Source organism: Mytilus edulis, chromosome 4, assembly GCF_963676685.1.
Source record: "Mytilus edulis chromosome 4, xbMytEdul2.2, whole genome shotgun sequence".
In the NCBI taxonomy this organism is placed as follows: domain Eukaryota; kingdom Metazoa; phylum Mollusca; class Bivalvia; order Mytilida; family Mytilidae; genus Mytilus; species Mytilus edulis.
In genome coordinates, this window is record NC_092347.1 from 72,858,388 (window position 1) to 72,873,250 (window position 14,863).

Here is a 14,863-nt window from a genome sequence, read left to right on the forward strand (position 1 = left end):
CATGACTGGAGCGGGCCCCCCTTAGGTCAGTCAGCGGGCCCCCCTTAGGAAAAGTTCTGGATCTGCCACTGATACCCTTCTGTTTAAAATATAATGACTTATAAGAATATTTGAATGCAGATAGTTTTTTATTCTTTTTCTTTCACAAGAATAAGAAAAACATGATAAGTAGAATTTTGTATTTGATTTTGGGACAATTTATCTATCTAATGATGCAAGTCTAATATAGTATAACTGTTCACATTTGTAGGCACAATTACATTTGATAGTTAGATTTTCAATCATTCAAAAAACCATATTTAAAAGTTAGTGAAGCATCCGATACAAATCCTAATGGGGAACCCAATCAGTGATTCTCAGTATTTATATCTTGTATATTTATACATAGATATCTTCTATTTAGTCTTTCATGTGCTTTGGTCACTGTCTCAGGAGTTTGAAATTTACCTGTGTAATGATATCTTGAGCTGTACTGGATATTGGTGCCTTGAATATTGTGTAGGGTTGGTCTGGTGCTACATTATATACACAGACAATAAAAACTTGTTCAACACTCTCCCAATCAGCAGCATCATTCTCACATTTTATTCTCTGAAAAGTGATTCAATATCCATCATGAGATATAGCGGTCCTGGCAGAGTTTTATTTATGAGAACATGAATTTCCCTCATTCGCTTAATAATTAAAAAAGAAAGTGAAATAGTACATCCAGATTTTTTTTGATTTTTTCTATTTTTAAGAATAAAGTCTTAAACAAATTTGTAAATATTCATTCACTTCACCTAGAATCTTAGAGAATGCACATTTTTTTTTCTCATATTTCTTGACAACCAAACAGCTAAATGCTCAACTTTTGTATATAACCAAAGAACCTTGAAGAAACTTATTTTCTTAAGTTTACCAACCTGTCGTTCCCTGGATAGCATGGTTGTAATCCAAGCTCTACTGCTAGGATCCTACAATGAAAATTAAAATTTTTTTTATTGTGTCAAATTATTTCTAACTACTGAATAAGATGTTTAAACTCTGATTTTTTTTCTTGCAAATTTTCAAAATCAGTGTGAAAATGTATACTGTGAAATAATTTGAACCAATTGACTCTCTCTCCTTGAAGTCTATTTTGTTAAGATCCAATTGTAATTTAAATGTTTATAAACAATCCAAACTGTTTAGCTGCTCAAATATCTAACCAGTGGCCTAGGAGCTCATATATGAAGTACAATGAACAAATAGAACATATACATCTTTAATATCGATATAATATCAACAGTCATTTGGCTATAAGTCAATAAGTCTTGCAGAATTTCAAAATGTTATTTTTTCAATGGAAATTAATTATATAAGTATATTACTTTTCCCCCTATTTCAACAGCTAGTTGTTAAAAAACTTACATCACTGACTTTCCTAAGAATAAACTTCCCTGCTCCAGTCCATCTATTCTGAGCCTGTAATACTTTCTCAGTCATGTCCAGTATTCTCTGCTCACTCGCTCTTTCTTGTTCCTTCTTCTCCCATCCACTCTGAACATCTTCCACCAAAACATAGTTGGTTATGATATCATCAACCTTCCCAGCCTTACTCAATGCCTACAGGATAAAAGAAGATGGTCAAGATGTTTTTTGTTGTTGTCAAAATTATGTTGAAATTTCTTTTTTCTTATTAAAATCAAAATCTGTTTCTGGAAAAAACAACTGTTTTCCTAATATAAATACAATTTCATAAGGTTTTCTTCAGGAATCAACATTCATTGATATATTTTGTAGTACTAAAATTTAAATTCATATATGAATATAACATACATGTGATGGACTGTAAAATTCAGATCAGGAGATTTGGAAATTTTGGTCAGGAGATTGGACCTCAGATCAGGAGGTTTTTTATCGACATATTTTTCGTCGTAAAACTAACCGTCTGATGTGTTTTTTTCTTCAATCTTCCTTGTGAATGGCATTAGTTAAAGTCTGCATATATTAAGGAATAATTGAGAAGAATCTTTTTTTCTTTTATTTTACATTGTTGATTGCTGATGAGATTATTTTTTCTTTTGTTTTACATTGTTGATTGCTCATGAGAATCTTTTTTTCTTTTGTTTGTGGTGTCTTTGAAGATAACTGTCGTTTTGGCATTTTGAACACATAATGGTGTACAAAATAATCAATTTGCTTATATAATTTTTCAGTCAGCTTGTGTAGCAAACAGCTCACTTTGAGCTGAAACCATTCCTTTTTCCAGTATTTTCATCTCGAGATTTGCATATATACAATAAGCGTTTTTCTCGGCATCAAAAAACTTCCGATAAATTTTTGGACAAGAACATTCCATTTTCCATCAATGCCGGTATTTATCGGTATTTGCTTTTAATCATCCTTGGCGTGTGCCATAAACAGAAGCCACATCGAGTAATTGATATACAAACACCTTATGATTGTTCAATCAAACTATTATCACTTGTTAATTAGCCTTTAGCAAGAATTAAAATCTCCACATGTTGCGTAATCAGGTAATGTCAGTTACACCGGATACGTTCGATAAACCTCGTGTTTTTACGACTTAAAAAATCTCAGGTTTTTACGATCTCAATGATAAATTTTGTAAACAAAATAGTAAAAATGGCGACTGAAAATTTTCATTCATGAAATTTTTTCTACACGGGATTTTTTTCTCTTCGACGGGAGGACGGGAGGGGACCCCTGAAAACGGGAGTTTTGTACTCCCGTCGGGAGGTTCACATGTATGATATAATTATTTTACTTTTCACCATTTTTATAATTACCGTAGCTGATTTGACTTTTTACAAAGAAAGTTGGTTAACATATGTCTTGTTTTTGTTTTTAAAGATTATATACCTGAGCAATGGCATCATATACTGATGTATCTTGTGTGACCTTCAGGATTACATACTCATCAGGATCATTAACTCCGTAAACACTGATGAAAAACATTCTTCTCTTTCTAGCACCAACGTTGACTGGGACAAGTAACTAAAAGATGAAAGAAAACAATAGAAAATTATTTTTTATACATAACAGGTTACCTTTATTCAAGAACAAAATTACTTCATAATAAGGGAAACAGTAGAAAATCAAAATATTAAAAAGAATTGTGTTTAGAAAATAAAAAATAAATTTGTTGAATTGAAAAAGGTATGGTGCAGTTACAAAAAAGAGAATTTTGTTAAAGGCTGATTTCTTCAGTAAATCTTCAGTAAATCATATTTAGTAAGCAAACAGCTTTTTAATTTGATATCAGAAACAAATTCAAATCTATAATGATAATCTGTCTCATCTAATCAAATCTGATTTTGAAAGTTTTTCAATAAAACTTACATCTCTTCCACCTTCAGAAGAATCTTTGACCTTGGCAAATGACCTTCGTTTGGCTGATGAATAATCCACCATATATTCATTATTGTTTTCTCCACTACACATGTCTAAAAGTTCTTCCTCATGTTTGGAGCAGATGAACAAAGTGGCAAGTTCTAATGGCTTGTTACTAGCATTTCTTAATCTCACATGTCTGTACCCTGCAAAAAATATGCACATTATGATAAACAATTAAACAACTTTGAATGGAAAAGTTATATCACAATCATATCATGTATATATTGTAAAGATTAAAAATTAAATGCAGAAAATACATGTTGATTACTGTGAATTCACTAATATTCCAGGAATAACAATTCTCATGTACTCAAAAATCACAAAAAAAAAATTCCCCTCAATCCACAAAAATTGGTACCCATGAAAATAAGTGATAAAATTGAGAATGGAAATGAGGAATTTGTCAAAGTGACAACATCCCGACCAAAGAGAATTTAAAGAAATTTAAAAATCACCCTTGTGTAAAAGTCATTTCTGGTGATTTTAATTGACAACTCCCTAATTCATTCTCTGTCATTATTTATCTATGGAATATACAAAGAAATATTTTTTTAGTGAATCAACAATAATTTGAAAATTACTAGCTCTCAAGTTCATGAGCAAAATTTCACTTAATCATTCTGTATACTGTAACAGTATTGCTTTCATTGTGTTGAAACAGTACTTTTCCTAAAGTAGAGCACTAAATTGTATCAATTATAGTGTTAAGGTGGCTCTGGACTATTCGACTGCGCATAATTTCACGCATGAATTACAAGTATTTGTCGTAAATTCAATATATTTTTTTTAAAATTTTGATTGATTAGAAATGTTAACTCATTGCAGTTATGTGAATAATAGAATATTTTCGTTATTATCCGTATTTGTTAAATGGTCAAAATGACATTTCACCCATTTTCACCACTTTCACGCAAAAATTTGGGTTTTAGGGCAAAATACTTTTTTTTTCCTTTTCGGTGACCTATGTTTTTTATTTGCTCATTCTTTGAAGCTATATTTGAGCTTTTTATATTCCAGTTTTGGAGCAAGTGTCATAGAACTTTTTTTTTTATATTTCGATAAAAATATGTCAACACCTCTATTTTCCATCATTTCATTGAAAAATGGTCCCTTTTACATACTTCTTTAAAAGTAGGATTCTGAGCTTAAATGGTCCGTGACCCCCTATTTTTTTTCGACCAATTTGATTCACTTTCTGTAAAGAATAAAATAACAAAAAATACGGCACTTCTGATAGAAACTTTGAATAGGCCCGAGCCACCTTAAAATAAAATGTCAATGTCTTCATTCTAATCTATTTAAAATAATCTTTAGAAATTTTATCTTTATTTACACATAGTTGTTCATGAATCATAATGCGATAATATCAAGGGTTTACTGTACCTGGTCGCAGGCATCTTAGTGGTATAATTCTCTGAGAGAGGATATGATTGGTGCTGGCATCTATGACCACAAATCTAATGAAAGCCAAGTCATGGAACATTATCTAAAATAAACAATATATCATTTTTATTTTTTATCTTCCTAAATTTTGAAATTTTCAATCAAGAAATATTCAACACAAAAATAAGTTATGAATAAATTGTTGTTTACAAGTCAATATTTTGGTGCAGACCTATTTTTGTGGATGTGCTGTTCCAGTATCATGATATAATTATATCCTGAAGTACTGAATCCCTGAGGATTTGACTGACTATATATTCCTGAATTCCCACAAATAAAACAGCTCAATCCTGAATTCCTTGAAAAAAGTCCTTCCCCTCTCATATATCATGTAGATGTGTAGAAAAACACAAAGACACCTGAACTTACCTGAAAAGTAAAGGTATCATTCCAGATAGGATTCAAAGAGTTTCTGGAGGCCACATTAGTCTTATGTTTGGCACAATCCACAGGTATTCCTATAATTTCCACTTCCACATAAGTACTGGCTGTATGGATGCTACTTATGTATTGCCCAGATATAACCTACAAATACAAACAAACTCATGGTTGAATTGTTAAAAGGAACAATTACTTATTATGAATTTTTCGATGACTGCAACACTAAATAATGTGCCTTTCAAATGTTGGAACATTTAGGCAAATGTACTGTAATAATTTAAAGGTTTAACTTTACTAATTTTTTTTAAATTCAAAGATATTGCTGGAAATTAGGAAAATTTTGACAAAATAAAACTAAAACTCATAAATTTGTAGGATTCAAAGTGATTTTCTGAATTTAATTTCATATGGTAAATTTTTTTCTTATTAAAAAGAGTAAAGTTTCCAGATCAAAAAGTAATATCCTATCATATGGTGGAATATCGTTGACTTGGTTTATGCTCTTTAATTCCTTACAATAGCAATAGAAAACAGGAATGTGTTCACAGTACACTGATGCCCCTCTCGCACTATCATTTTCTATGTTCATGGACAGAGAAATAGGGGTCAAAACTCTAATTTGGTATTAAAATTACAAGATCATATCATAGGGAACATGTGTATTAAGTTTCAAGTTGATTTGACTTCAACTTCATCAAAAACTACCTTGCCAAAAACTTAAACCTGAAACAGAAGAATGAACAGATGAAAGAACGGACGAACTGAGGAACGAACGAACGGACACACAGACCAGAAAACATAGTGCCCCTCTACATTTATAGGTGGGGCTTAAAAACAAAGCTTACCCGTAAAGTAAGTAAAGTTGCATGTAATCCATCAAATTCTTTGTCCATTGGATTAAAATGATTGTACATCATGTGACTTTTATCCCACATGACAGCTGGCTTCAATACATATCCACTCTGACCATTCTGTTCAAACATGGCTGTGTTGAGGGCCATTGCTCTGTCTGAAAATAAAAATAAAAAAAATAATCTAAAAAAAAATAACTGATGGTAGTTTTCTTGTAAAATTGCAGTACCGGTATATAGTATTTCTGGAAAGACAATTTCTGAACAATTTGTTAATGCATTAGGCAGCTTACTATTACCAATTTGAACAACAGAGTTTAGTTTTAAGTATATTAATCCAAGAACACTCAAGTTAGTGCAAATATGCTTGGATCTACACAAAAAAAAAACAATTCTGATTGGTCATTCATAGTTGGGTTTTTTGTAGATCCAAGCATACTTGCAATTGAGCGCAAAATGGGCCAGTTAAAGCTTTTTCATTTATAATGGAGTTGATCTGGATACACAACTTTTACTTCAGGTATTTTAAAAGTGCAATTAACAGTTATCATGCAATTGAAATACCAAATATTTACTTCATCATTTTGACAATTGTGATAATACAGTAGTCTCCACTTCATCGGATATCTCTTACAAATATATCAGCTATTGTAAAATTATTTTAAAACACCACATTCTTCCCAATATTGCCATACTAATTTTATCCTGTAATTGAATATTGAACATAAGAATTATCGCTATGCATATGATCCTAAACTGGAACCTTTCTTCTTTATTTTTGTTATTTTATAATTCTTACCTTCAGTCTGATAATTGAGTGCTACCATCTGCAGACCAAAAGCCCAGAAAATGACAGGATTGAAGTTGGATGAGTCAATTCTCATACCAGATGGGTATGTTCTCATCAGCTGTTTCTCAGTATGAGTACATGAGGTTAAGGTAAACTATCATTTTATTTCAAAAAACAAATTTCCATCAATATTAGATGTAGTGATTCTCATGCAAGATGGGAAACAACCATATATGTAATGTGTTTGCTTGATGGATAGATAGATACTATGTAGGAGTTAAATTTTTAAAGAATTTAAATTCACAATTTGTAGGGTTAAAACTGTTTGAGAAATTTCAATGTTTCCCTGTTCCTTTATTCTGATCTTTCTTAATATCAAATCAATAAATAATTTTCACATCTTTTTTTTTATTTTACTCACAATTTAGCAAAGAGTTGACCTTAAGTACAGAATCTCATATAAGAGGTGGTATTTGAATTAGAATGAAAATACATATGTTTTACTGCAAAAGGACAAGAAGAGGTCTGATAAGACAGATTTTGCTAAACAAACTAGAGGTGACATTTATAGCAGTTTTGACTGTATTTTAAAAATAAATTATACATTAAGGATATTTGATAACACCAATTGGACTACGTCTACACAGTGTCCTGGCTTTGCCTTCATTTAGTGATGACACCTGGTAACAAGGAGGAACACTGTCTGGTCGTCTCTGTCGAATCATATTTGAAGACACGCTCACCTCACTCTTCTCAGACAGAGTAGTAGGAGTACTTGGGTTACTCGTTAGAATGGCACTTCTTCTGATTCCTTTCTTCTTCAGTGAAGTATTGGGACTGATGGTTAGCCCTAAAAATAAATCATTCAAATTAGTTTTTACTTCTGCAATTTTTTTGTTTTCACTGTGCTTTAAGGAATATCATAATGCATGTCAACAATGAACAATAGCAACACTATCTTAAAGAACGAAAAGACATCAAAATAAATGTATAAAATAACACATTCAGAAAAAAACTACTCATGTTATTGTTGAAAATACAGCTACAAAGTAATGACAGACTGACAATTCACACAAAACACTATCATAAAAGATTTACAAAACAATCGCTAGAGATTTTTTCATTCCTGTCTACATACATGTATACTTTTAAACTCCTTGAAACCCAGGATCTTCCTTTTTATTTTGTAAATTTAAATAGCATTGGAATTGCTGTTTTTACCCATCTATAAAAAGGTCATTCTAACATGGATAATTCATATTATAAAATAAAAACAATAAGCTTACCTCTAAACTTAATAGCCTGGAAATACACAACAAGATCTGATAGTTCTTTGGCAATTTGACTTGTTTTCTTTTGCTTGGATTTATTGGGTGTTTTGGGGTCATAGGGGTCATCAACAAACTGCCAGTCCACTAGTTCTGATTGGATTCTAGAACTTCTTTCTGTTCTCTCACTGAAGGATCCAGAAGAAGGTCTGAAAAAGAAGTATTCAGAAGTTTAAAATATTTAGTACATCCAAAATAAAGAATATAACTTATGGTTTGACATAAAAAAAAAATAATTATTAGCTATACATATTTGACGATTTTAATAATGATGTTCAAGAATTTAAAGCAATTACACATGGCTACCAAAAAATATTGGAATTTTTGTACCTGTTATCAAAAATTCATTTTTTTTTTCTGGATGAAAATGAACCAAGTATGGATTGGTAATTTTCCTTTAATTTAGGGAAACATAATCAACAATTAAGCAATCTTTTTCTTTGGACTTGTTTCCTTCCACAGAAACGCTTTTCCAGTCATAAAAGTGACATGAGTAATGAATGAGACCTAATCTTTATTTTCAACTTTACCTCAAATTCATGTTCAACTAAAAACAATTTAAAATCTTAAAGCCTTTTCATGGAAATTGTTGATTAGAAAACATGAAGAAAAGGTACAACTGATCTTTATTAATGGTATATATAAAAAACAAAATCGATTACTGTAAATTCAGATATTATTGTGTGCATTTATTACTCGATTTTGTCATTTTAGACTTGAATGCAATCTTAATTTTTACGATTTTGAGAAAAATCCTGTTTAATTCATATAAAATATTTTCAAAATGTGAGTTTAAATTATTGCGTTTACAACTATGTCGCATTTTTTAAATAATAAAAATTTCGCAATAATTACTGAATTTACAGTAATTGCAAGAAAACTGCCTACCAAATATATATTTTTGTAAAATTTTCAAACCAAAATCAATTGCATATACATTGATATGAGATTTTATATGTACTATTCCAATGTAATTACCTCCCCTGATAATCAGAAGGTGTACTGCTCCTTCCTCTAGAATCCTCCTGGTCCCCAGCTTGACTGTCCTGGCTATCCACAGATGTTCGAAGCTGTTCTTTTACTGGAATAAATGTAGTTTACATATGATGTTCTCTCCATGATTTTTTTATTAACACATGATTCTTAGGTCGTTTGTTTTTATTAAGATAATAGTTAAAAAAAAGTTATCTGTCTTGATTAATAAATACTTGTTTTATATTTTAAAGTAAATGATGATGATGGATATCATTTTAAAGTCTCAAACCAAGAACTTGAGGTACCACTATTCAATACCAAATAAGTACAAATTAAAGCTGTTAAAATTATTATCTACAGTTTACCAGTATTAATATTTAATTTAATTAGTTGTTACACATTTTTTTTTTTAAATCGTTACTTGTGTCATTTTATATTGAACATGTCTCATGGAACATAGTGTGCCAAAATAACGACAAAGGGTCTGTCAAAGAGATATGTTTTAATTTCTTATCATTTTACCATCAGTAATCTCCTCTTCATCATCTTCATCGTCATCAACATCGTCATCATCAAAGTCTGTAGACGCCATACTGTTGGTTCTTGGACATGATGATACCTGAAAGAAATTTCTGAGACATAAGATACCAGTATGTTCTTTTAGTATACAAAGTTATATTGATTTGAAGTTCAATTTTTTTTCCACCAAGATAAAATTTTTAGTAAAACACACAACATCATCATTATCATCATCATTCTAATCTCTGTTGTTCTTTCTTCATTCCCTCTCCTTTTTCCATATAGTTAAGCAATATTTCTGTTGTTTATATTATATAATGCATGCTCTAGTTCAATTTGTATTTTTATATATAAAAAAAAATAATGTATTGTTATATATATTGTATTGTTAAGAAGATTTTATAAATATGTTTTACTTCGTTGTGTATGACCGTTTTTGCTCTGAGCAATTAAAAAAAAAAAAACCAGACAGATGTCTTCAAAATAATTACTCTGAGTATTGTTAAAGTATGTTTTACGATCAACAATATGTCAAAAAGATTATAAAAACAACCTATAAACTACATAATCGTTTTTGTCTTTATACTAAATAGATCAATATTTCAATTATTCAGAAACTTTAATCCCCATCCATACCTTTTTCAAAGGAAAGCCTTCCTGGTCTCTTGCCTTCTTGTTCTTGATAAGTATCTTGTATTTCAGTTGGTTAGGTGAGGGTAACTGAGGGTCTTCACAGAAATCACTTTCAAACAAAAAACTGGTAACAAGTCTCTCTCCAAATACTTCCTGTTAAAATATAGTAGAAAATAAGCACTGTTTCCAATAATAGTTTAGGCAATTTTTTACATGCAGGTTGCACAGATTTACTATTTTACATATTACTTGCATAATAAATCTTTATTAATTTTAAAATAAAGGTGGGTAAAAGTAAAATTTCATATTTTTTTTACATACAAACATATTTCAGTTTGCAGTTGCTCGGTCTTAAGTTTTCTATGTTGTGTTTTTTTTTTGCCTAGTTATTCTTTGTCTGTTTGTCTTTTTCTTTTTTAGCCATGAAGTTGTCAGTTTATTTTCAACCTATCAGTTTGTGTTTCTCTTATTTTATATATATATTAGACAGTTGGTTTTCCCGTTTGAATGTTTTTTCATTTGTCATTTTTGGGTCCTTTTATAGCTTTCTGTTTGGTGTGAGCCAAAGCGCCAGATTGAAGACCATACTTAACTTACTTTTATAAATTGGGACTTGGATGGAGAAGTGTTTTATTGGCACTCATACCGCATCTTATATCTATGAACTTACATTAAATATTTTGGCCATCTTCTGTTGTTGTGGGACAGAACAGTGGTTCTCTATAGACAAGATAACTGGGTAGGGAGATGTAATAAAGGCACTTTTATTGATAGCCTCTACAGCTGCCTACAAAAGAAAGTTTTAGAGTTTTACTTATATATAACATTATTTTAAAATTGCACTGATGAAAGCAAAAGTAAAATTATCACATATCTCCAAATTTGCTTGTATCAAAATCAATAAAAATATCAACGTCACACTTTTTTATTCATATAAACTTATGTCTTTTACAATAAATAAGAGGCTCTTAAGAGCCTAAATCGCTCACCTGTTATTTTTTGCTTAAAATCTTTCCACAGTGATAATTTTGCTTTTAATATATATATTAATGAGTGTCTTAAAAATTCCTTTGGAATATTCTTTGTATCTGTCATATTTTCTTCAAAAGTGAAAAAACAAGAATGTGTCCAAAGTACACGGATGCCCCACTCGCACTATAATTTTCCATGTTCCATGGACCGTGAAATTGGGGTCAAAAGTCTAATTTGGCTTTAAAATTAGAAAGATCATATCATAAGCAACAAGTGTACTAAGTTTCAAGTTGATTGGACTTCAACTTCATCAAAAACTACCTTGACCAAAAACTTTAACCTGAAGCAGGACGAACAAACGAACGAACGGACGGACGAACGAACGAACGAACGGAGCAACAGACCAGAAAACATAATGCCACTCTACTATCGTAGGTGGGGCATAAAAATACATTTTACTCATAGTGACTATGTTTCTTGATGTACAAGTAAATAAATAATATAATACAATAAACTTTTTTGTAGATCTTACTTACTTTGCTGAACATTTTTGCTGTTTACAGTTTATCTTTACAATTAATATAAATATTCAAGATAATAACTAAAAACTTCAAAATTTCCTTAAAATTATCAATTTAGTGGCAGCAACCCAACAATGGGTTATCAGATTCATCTGAAAATTTCAGGGCTGATAGAACTTAACCTTATGAACAATTTTACTTCACATCCAATTTGCTCTAAATGCTTTTATGTTTGAGAAATAAGCCAAAAACTGCATTTTATCCCTATGTTCTATTTTTAGCCATCGCGGCCATGTTTGTTGACGAAACAGAAAATAAAACACAAACCTAAGGATCATACAGCTAAACTTTGTTAGGAATTGGTTCAGTAGTTTCAGAGTAGAGATGTTTGAAATAGTTTACACCAGACCGAAGACGACGATGGACGCCAAGTGATGGCAAAAGCTCACCTGTCGGAATGGAAATGGATATAGAAAGGCCTTTCTTTTTTTCTGGAATATCAAAACATTTTATAATAATAGTTATTATTGATCATTATCAAATGAAGTACTTACTTTAAACTGTATTTTGGTGGTAAGTGTGTGACCATGGTAAATAATAGGCCAACCATCATCCCCATCCCAACAGTCCAACTCTACACACCGACAACCGAGTAATAACACCTAGAACAAAATCACCACCAATATTGTCAATTTTGAAAATTTGTACATTACATCTGTTTGTAAAAGTAATGCATTTTACTTATAAATTTGAATATGGTGGACATTAAATCTTACAAATAACAGTTAGGAGCCTCTTGTTGGTTCATGTCTGTCATAGTTGTTTTTTGAAAATTGTATTGTTATAAATTAGGGTGTAACTTTTCACGTTGGTCTCTTTTTTTGAAGATGGGTGTGAATTTGGTACTCTATGCAAATAGGTACTCCATGCAATTTTGATATTGTGAGGTTAAATATCTTTTACCTTTTATTTATAAATACTAGTTTCTGCATTCTATTCTAATGGTAGTTTGCCACAAAAATGAGTAAGCAACGAAAACATGCAACTGTGAATCACATATTTCATTATCACCTGAAACTATTATTTACAATATCTAATTTACAAAAATATCTATTTCTATGTGGTATATCATCTGTAATCATATTAATGCAGAACACAGGGTAGTCTTATTACCTGCTAAATGATTGAATAAACATCTACTAATACGTAACCATATTTAAGAATTTCTCAGAGTTAAAAATAGGCCACAATTATAATGTAAATACTGGTAACAAACCTGGCTATACAGTTCTGGTGATGACTCTCCAGTTAACTGGTGCCCTGTTAGATATGTATTATGAGATGAGGCTATGTAGTAATGAGACAGTGGCTGTTCCATATCCTGTAAATCAATGAAGAAATTCTTTCAAAACTTTTGTAAGGATACCAAAACTAAACTATCCCAATGGTTTTTACTTTTTATTTCATTCTATATGCAGAATCAGTTCCAGAACATGTACCAGTAATACAATTTCTTTTGTATGTGTGAGAAAGAGTTTACAATTTTCAACTTTTATTTATATCCTTCACATGAAAATTTACTACATGTATATTACTAAAATCTATGTATGAAATTCTCCTGCTGAGAAAATCAAACTCAAGCCGGAAGTGATTGTAAATCTTTAAAGTTTGGCAATTGAAAGACTGTCAAATATGCACAACAAAGTATGTATAATTGATCTAAATTCAATAAAAAGAACCCTTAGAAAGTTTATACATACAATGTTTGACCATTTCTAAATGATGGTACAGTTTAGGAAGTAACTAATTAATTGAAGAATGAGGATAATCATTATTTTGTAAGTTACATCAGTCCCATGAAACAAAAGGGAAAGAAACGATATATATATCAAAGTTACAACATTTGTAGAGCCAATCTCCACACTCTATCCACTATTAAAGCAATCTTTGATCTCAATACAATATTATTCTGGATCCATATAGAAAAACTAAAATGCACTTCAATATACACATTACATTACCATTTAAAGCCAGGATTATGTCCATGACCACCACCCTCAAAATAGTCCATATAGATGGATAAGAGATAACTTACTACCATTACCTCGTCATTGTGCCGTGTTTTCTCGTAGATGTAGGCGTAGTTATCCTTGTCCATCAAAAACCGAGCAAATCCTTCAAATGACAAGCAGTTATTGTTTCGTAATACTGGGTCTGCTTCATGTTGCTGAAATGAGAAGACCAAGATATATCATCTATTTATTGAAATATCATTTAAATGATAACAATAATTCTGTTTGTACACTTCATGGCACCAATCTCAAAATTTTGAATATGGCTAGAACCAATCCTTTTTATGAAAAAAATATATATAGAATTAAATTCAAAACAGTGTAGCTGTGGCCATTGATTGACACATTAAAATCATCCATTGACTGGGACAATTTAGGTGAACGTTTGTATGTAACGACCAATGCTCACTATGTACTTTTTAAAGACACTTAAACTATGGGGTCACCAAATGTTCTCAACACCTAAATAAAGTAATTCGAAAAATTAATCAGAAATAACACGATATTTTGATTTATATCAATTATATAAATCAAAACACAAAGGTTATTCCTGATTAGTTTTTCGAATTATTTTATAATTAAAGGCGTTAAGAAACCTTTGGTGACCCCACAGTTTAAATGTCTATCGTAGGTACGTCGTGAACAGTGGTCGTTACAGACAAACGTTCACGTAAATTGTCCCAGTCAATGGATGATTTTAATGTGTCAATCAATGGCCACAGCTACACTGTTTTGAATTTCATTCTATTACAACTTATCATGTTTATGAGAATAAAATAAAATAAAGAAAAGTCCCCTTCAGCTTTGTCAGTAATGGAGCTTCAATGACCTCAATATCAATACACTGGTACATCATCATGTACATATTCTGATGAAATAAAGATGTCCACATTATGAGCTGTAAGCTTATCTGTTCCTCTTTTCCTGATGAATGATGAAATCAAAATGAAGACGACAGATGCAAGGTGTCTTACATAGCAAATGGGCCAGGTGAGCT

General features: G+C 30.8%; 1 protein-coding gene across 2 annotated transcripts in view; it reads right to left on the reverse strand.

The window, feature by feature from the left end:
- The window catches only part of LOC139520423 (1-phosphatidylinositol 4,5-bisphosphate phosphodiesterase epsilon-1-like), a 153,828-nt gene that overhangs the window by 5,075 nt on the left and 133,890 nt on the right, over positions 1–14,863 (reverse strand). For both annotated transcript variants that reach the window (XM_071313018.1, XM_071313020.1), the window contains 18 exons: positions 13,899–14,021; positions 13,071–13,175; positions 12,349–12,456; positions 10,972–11,088; positions 10,305–10,454; positions 9,672–9,768; positions 9,153–9,255; positions 8,133–8,323; positions 7,462–7,696; positions 6,856–6,980; positions 6,051–6,214; positions 5,194–5,349; positions 4,765–4,867; positions 3,328–3,524; positions 2,848–2,982; positions 1,393–1,587; positions 906–956; positions 448–591 (listed from right to left, as the gene is read on the reverse strand). In XM_071313018.1, coding sequence (XP_071169119.1) covers positions 448–591; positions 906–956; positions 1,393–1,587; positions 2,848–2,982; positions 3,328–3,524; positions 4,765–4,867; positions 5,194–5,349; positions 6,051–6,214; positions 6,856–6,980; positions 7,462–7,696; positions 8,133–8,323; positions 9,153–9,255; positions 9,672–9,768; positions 10,305–10,454; positions 10,972–11,088; positions 12,349–12,456; positions 13,071–13,175; positions 13,899–14,021 — 2,499 coding nt within the window. The remainder of the gene's footprint in view (positions 1–447; positions 592–905; positions 957–1,392; positions 1,588–2,847; positions 2,983–3,327; positions 3,525–4,764; positions 4,868–5,193; positions 5,350–6,050; positions 6,215–6,855; positions 6,981–7,461; positions 7,697–8,132; positions 8,324–9,152; positions 9,256–9,671; positions 9,769–10,304; positions 10,455–10,971; positions 11,089–12,348; positions 12,457–13,070; positions 13,176–13,898; positions 14,022–14,863) is intronic.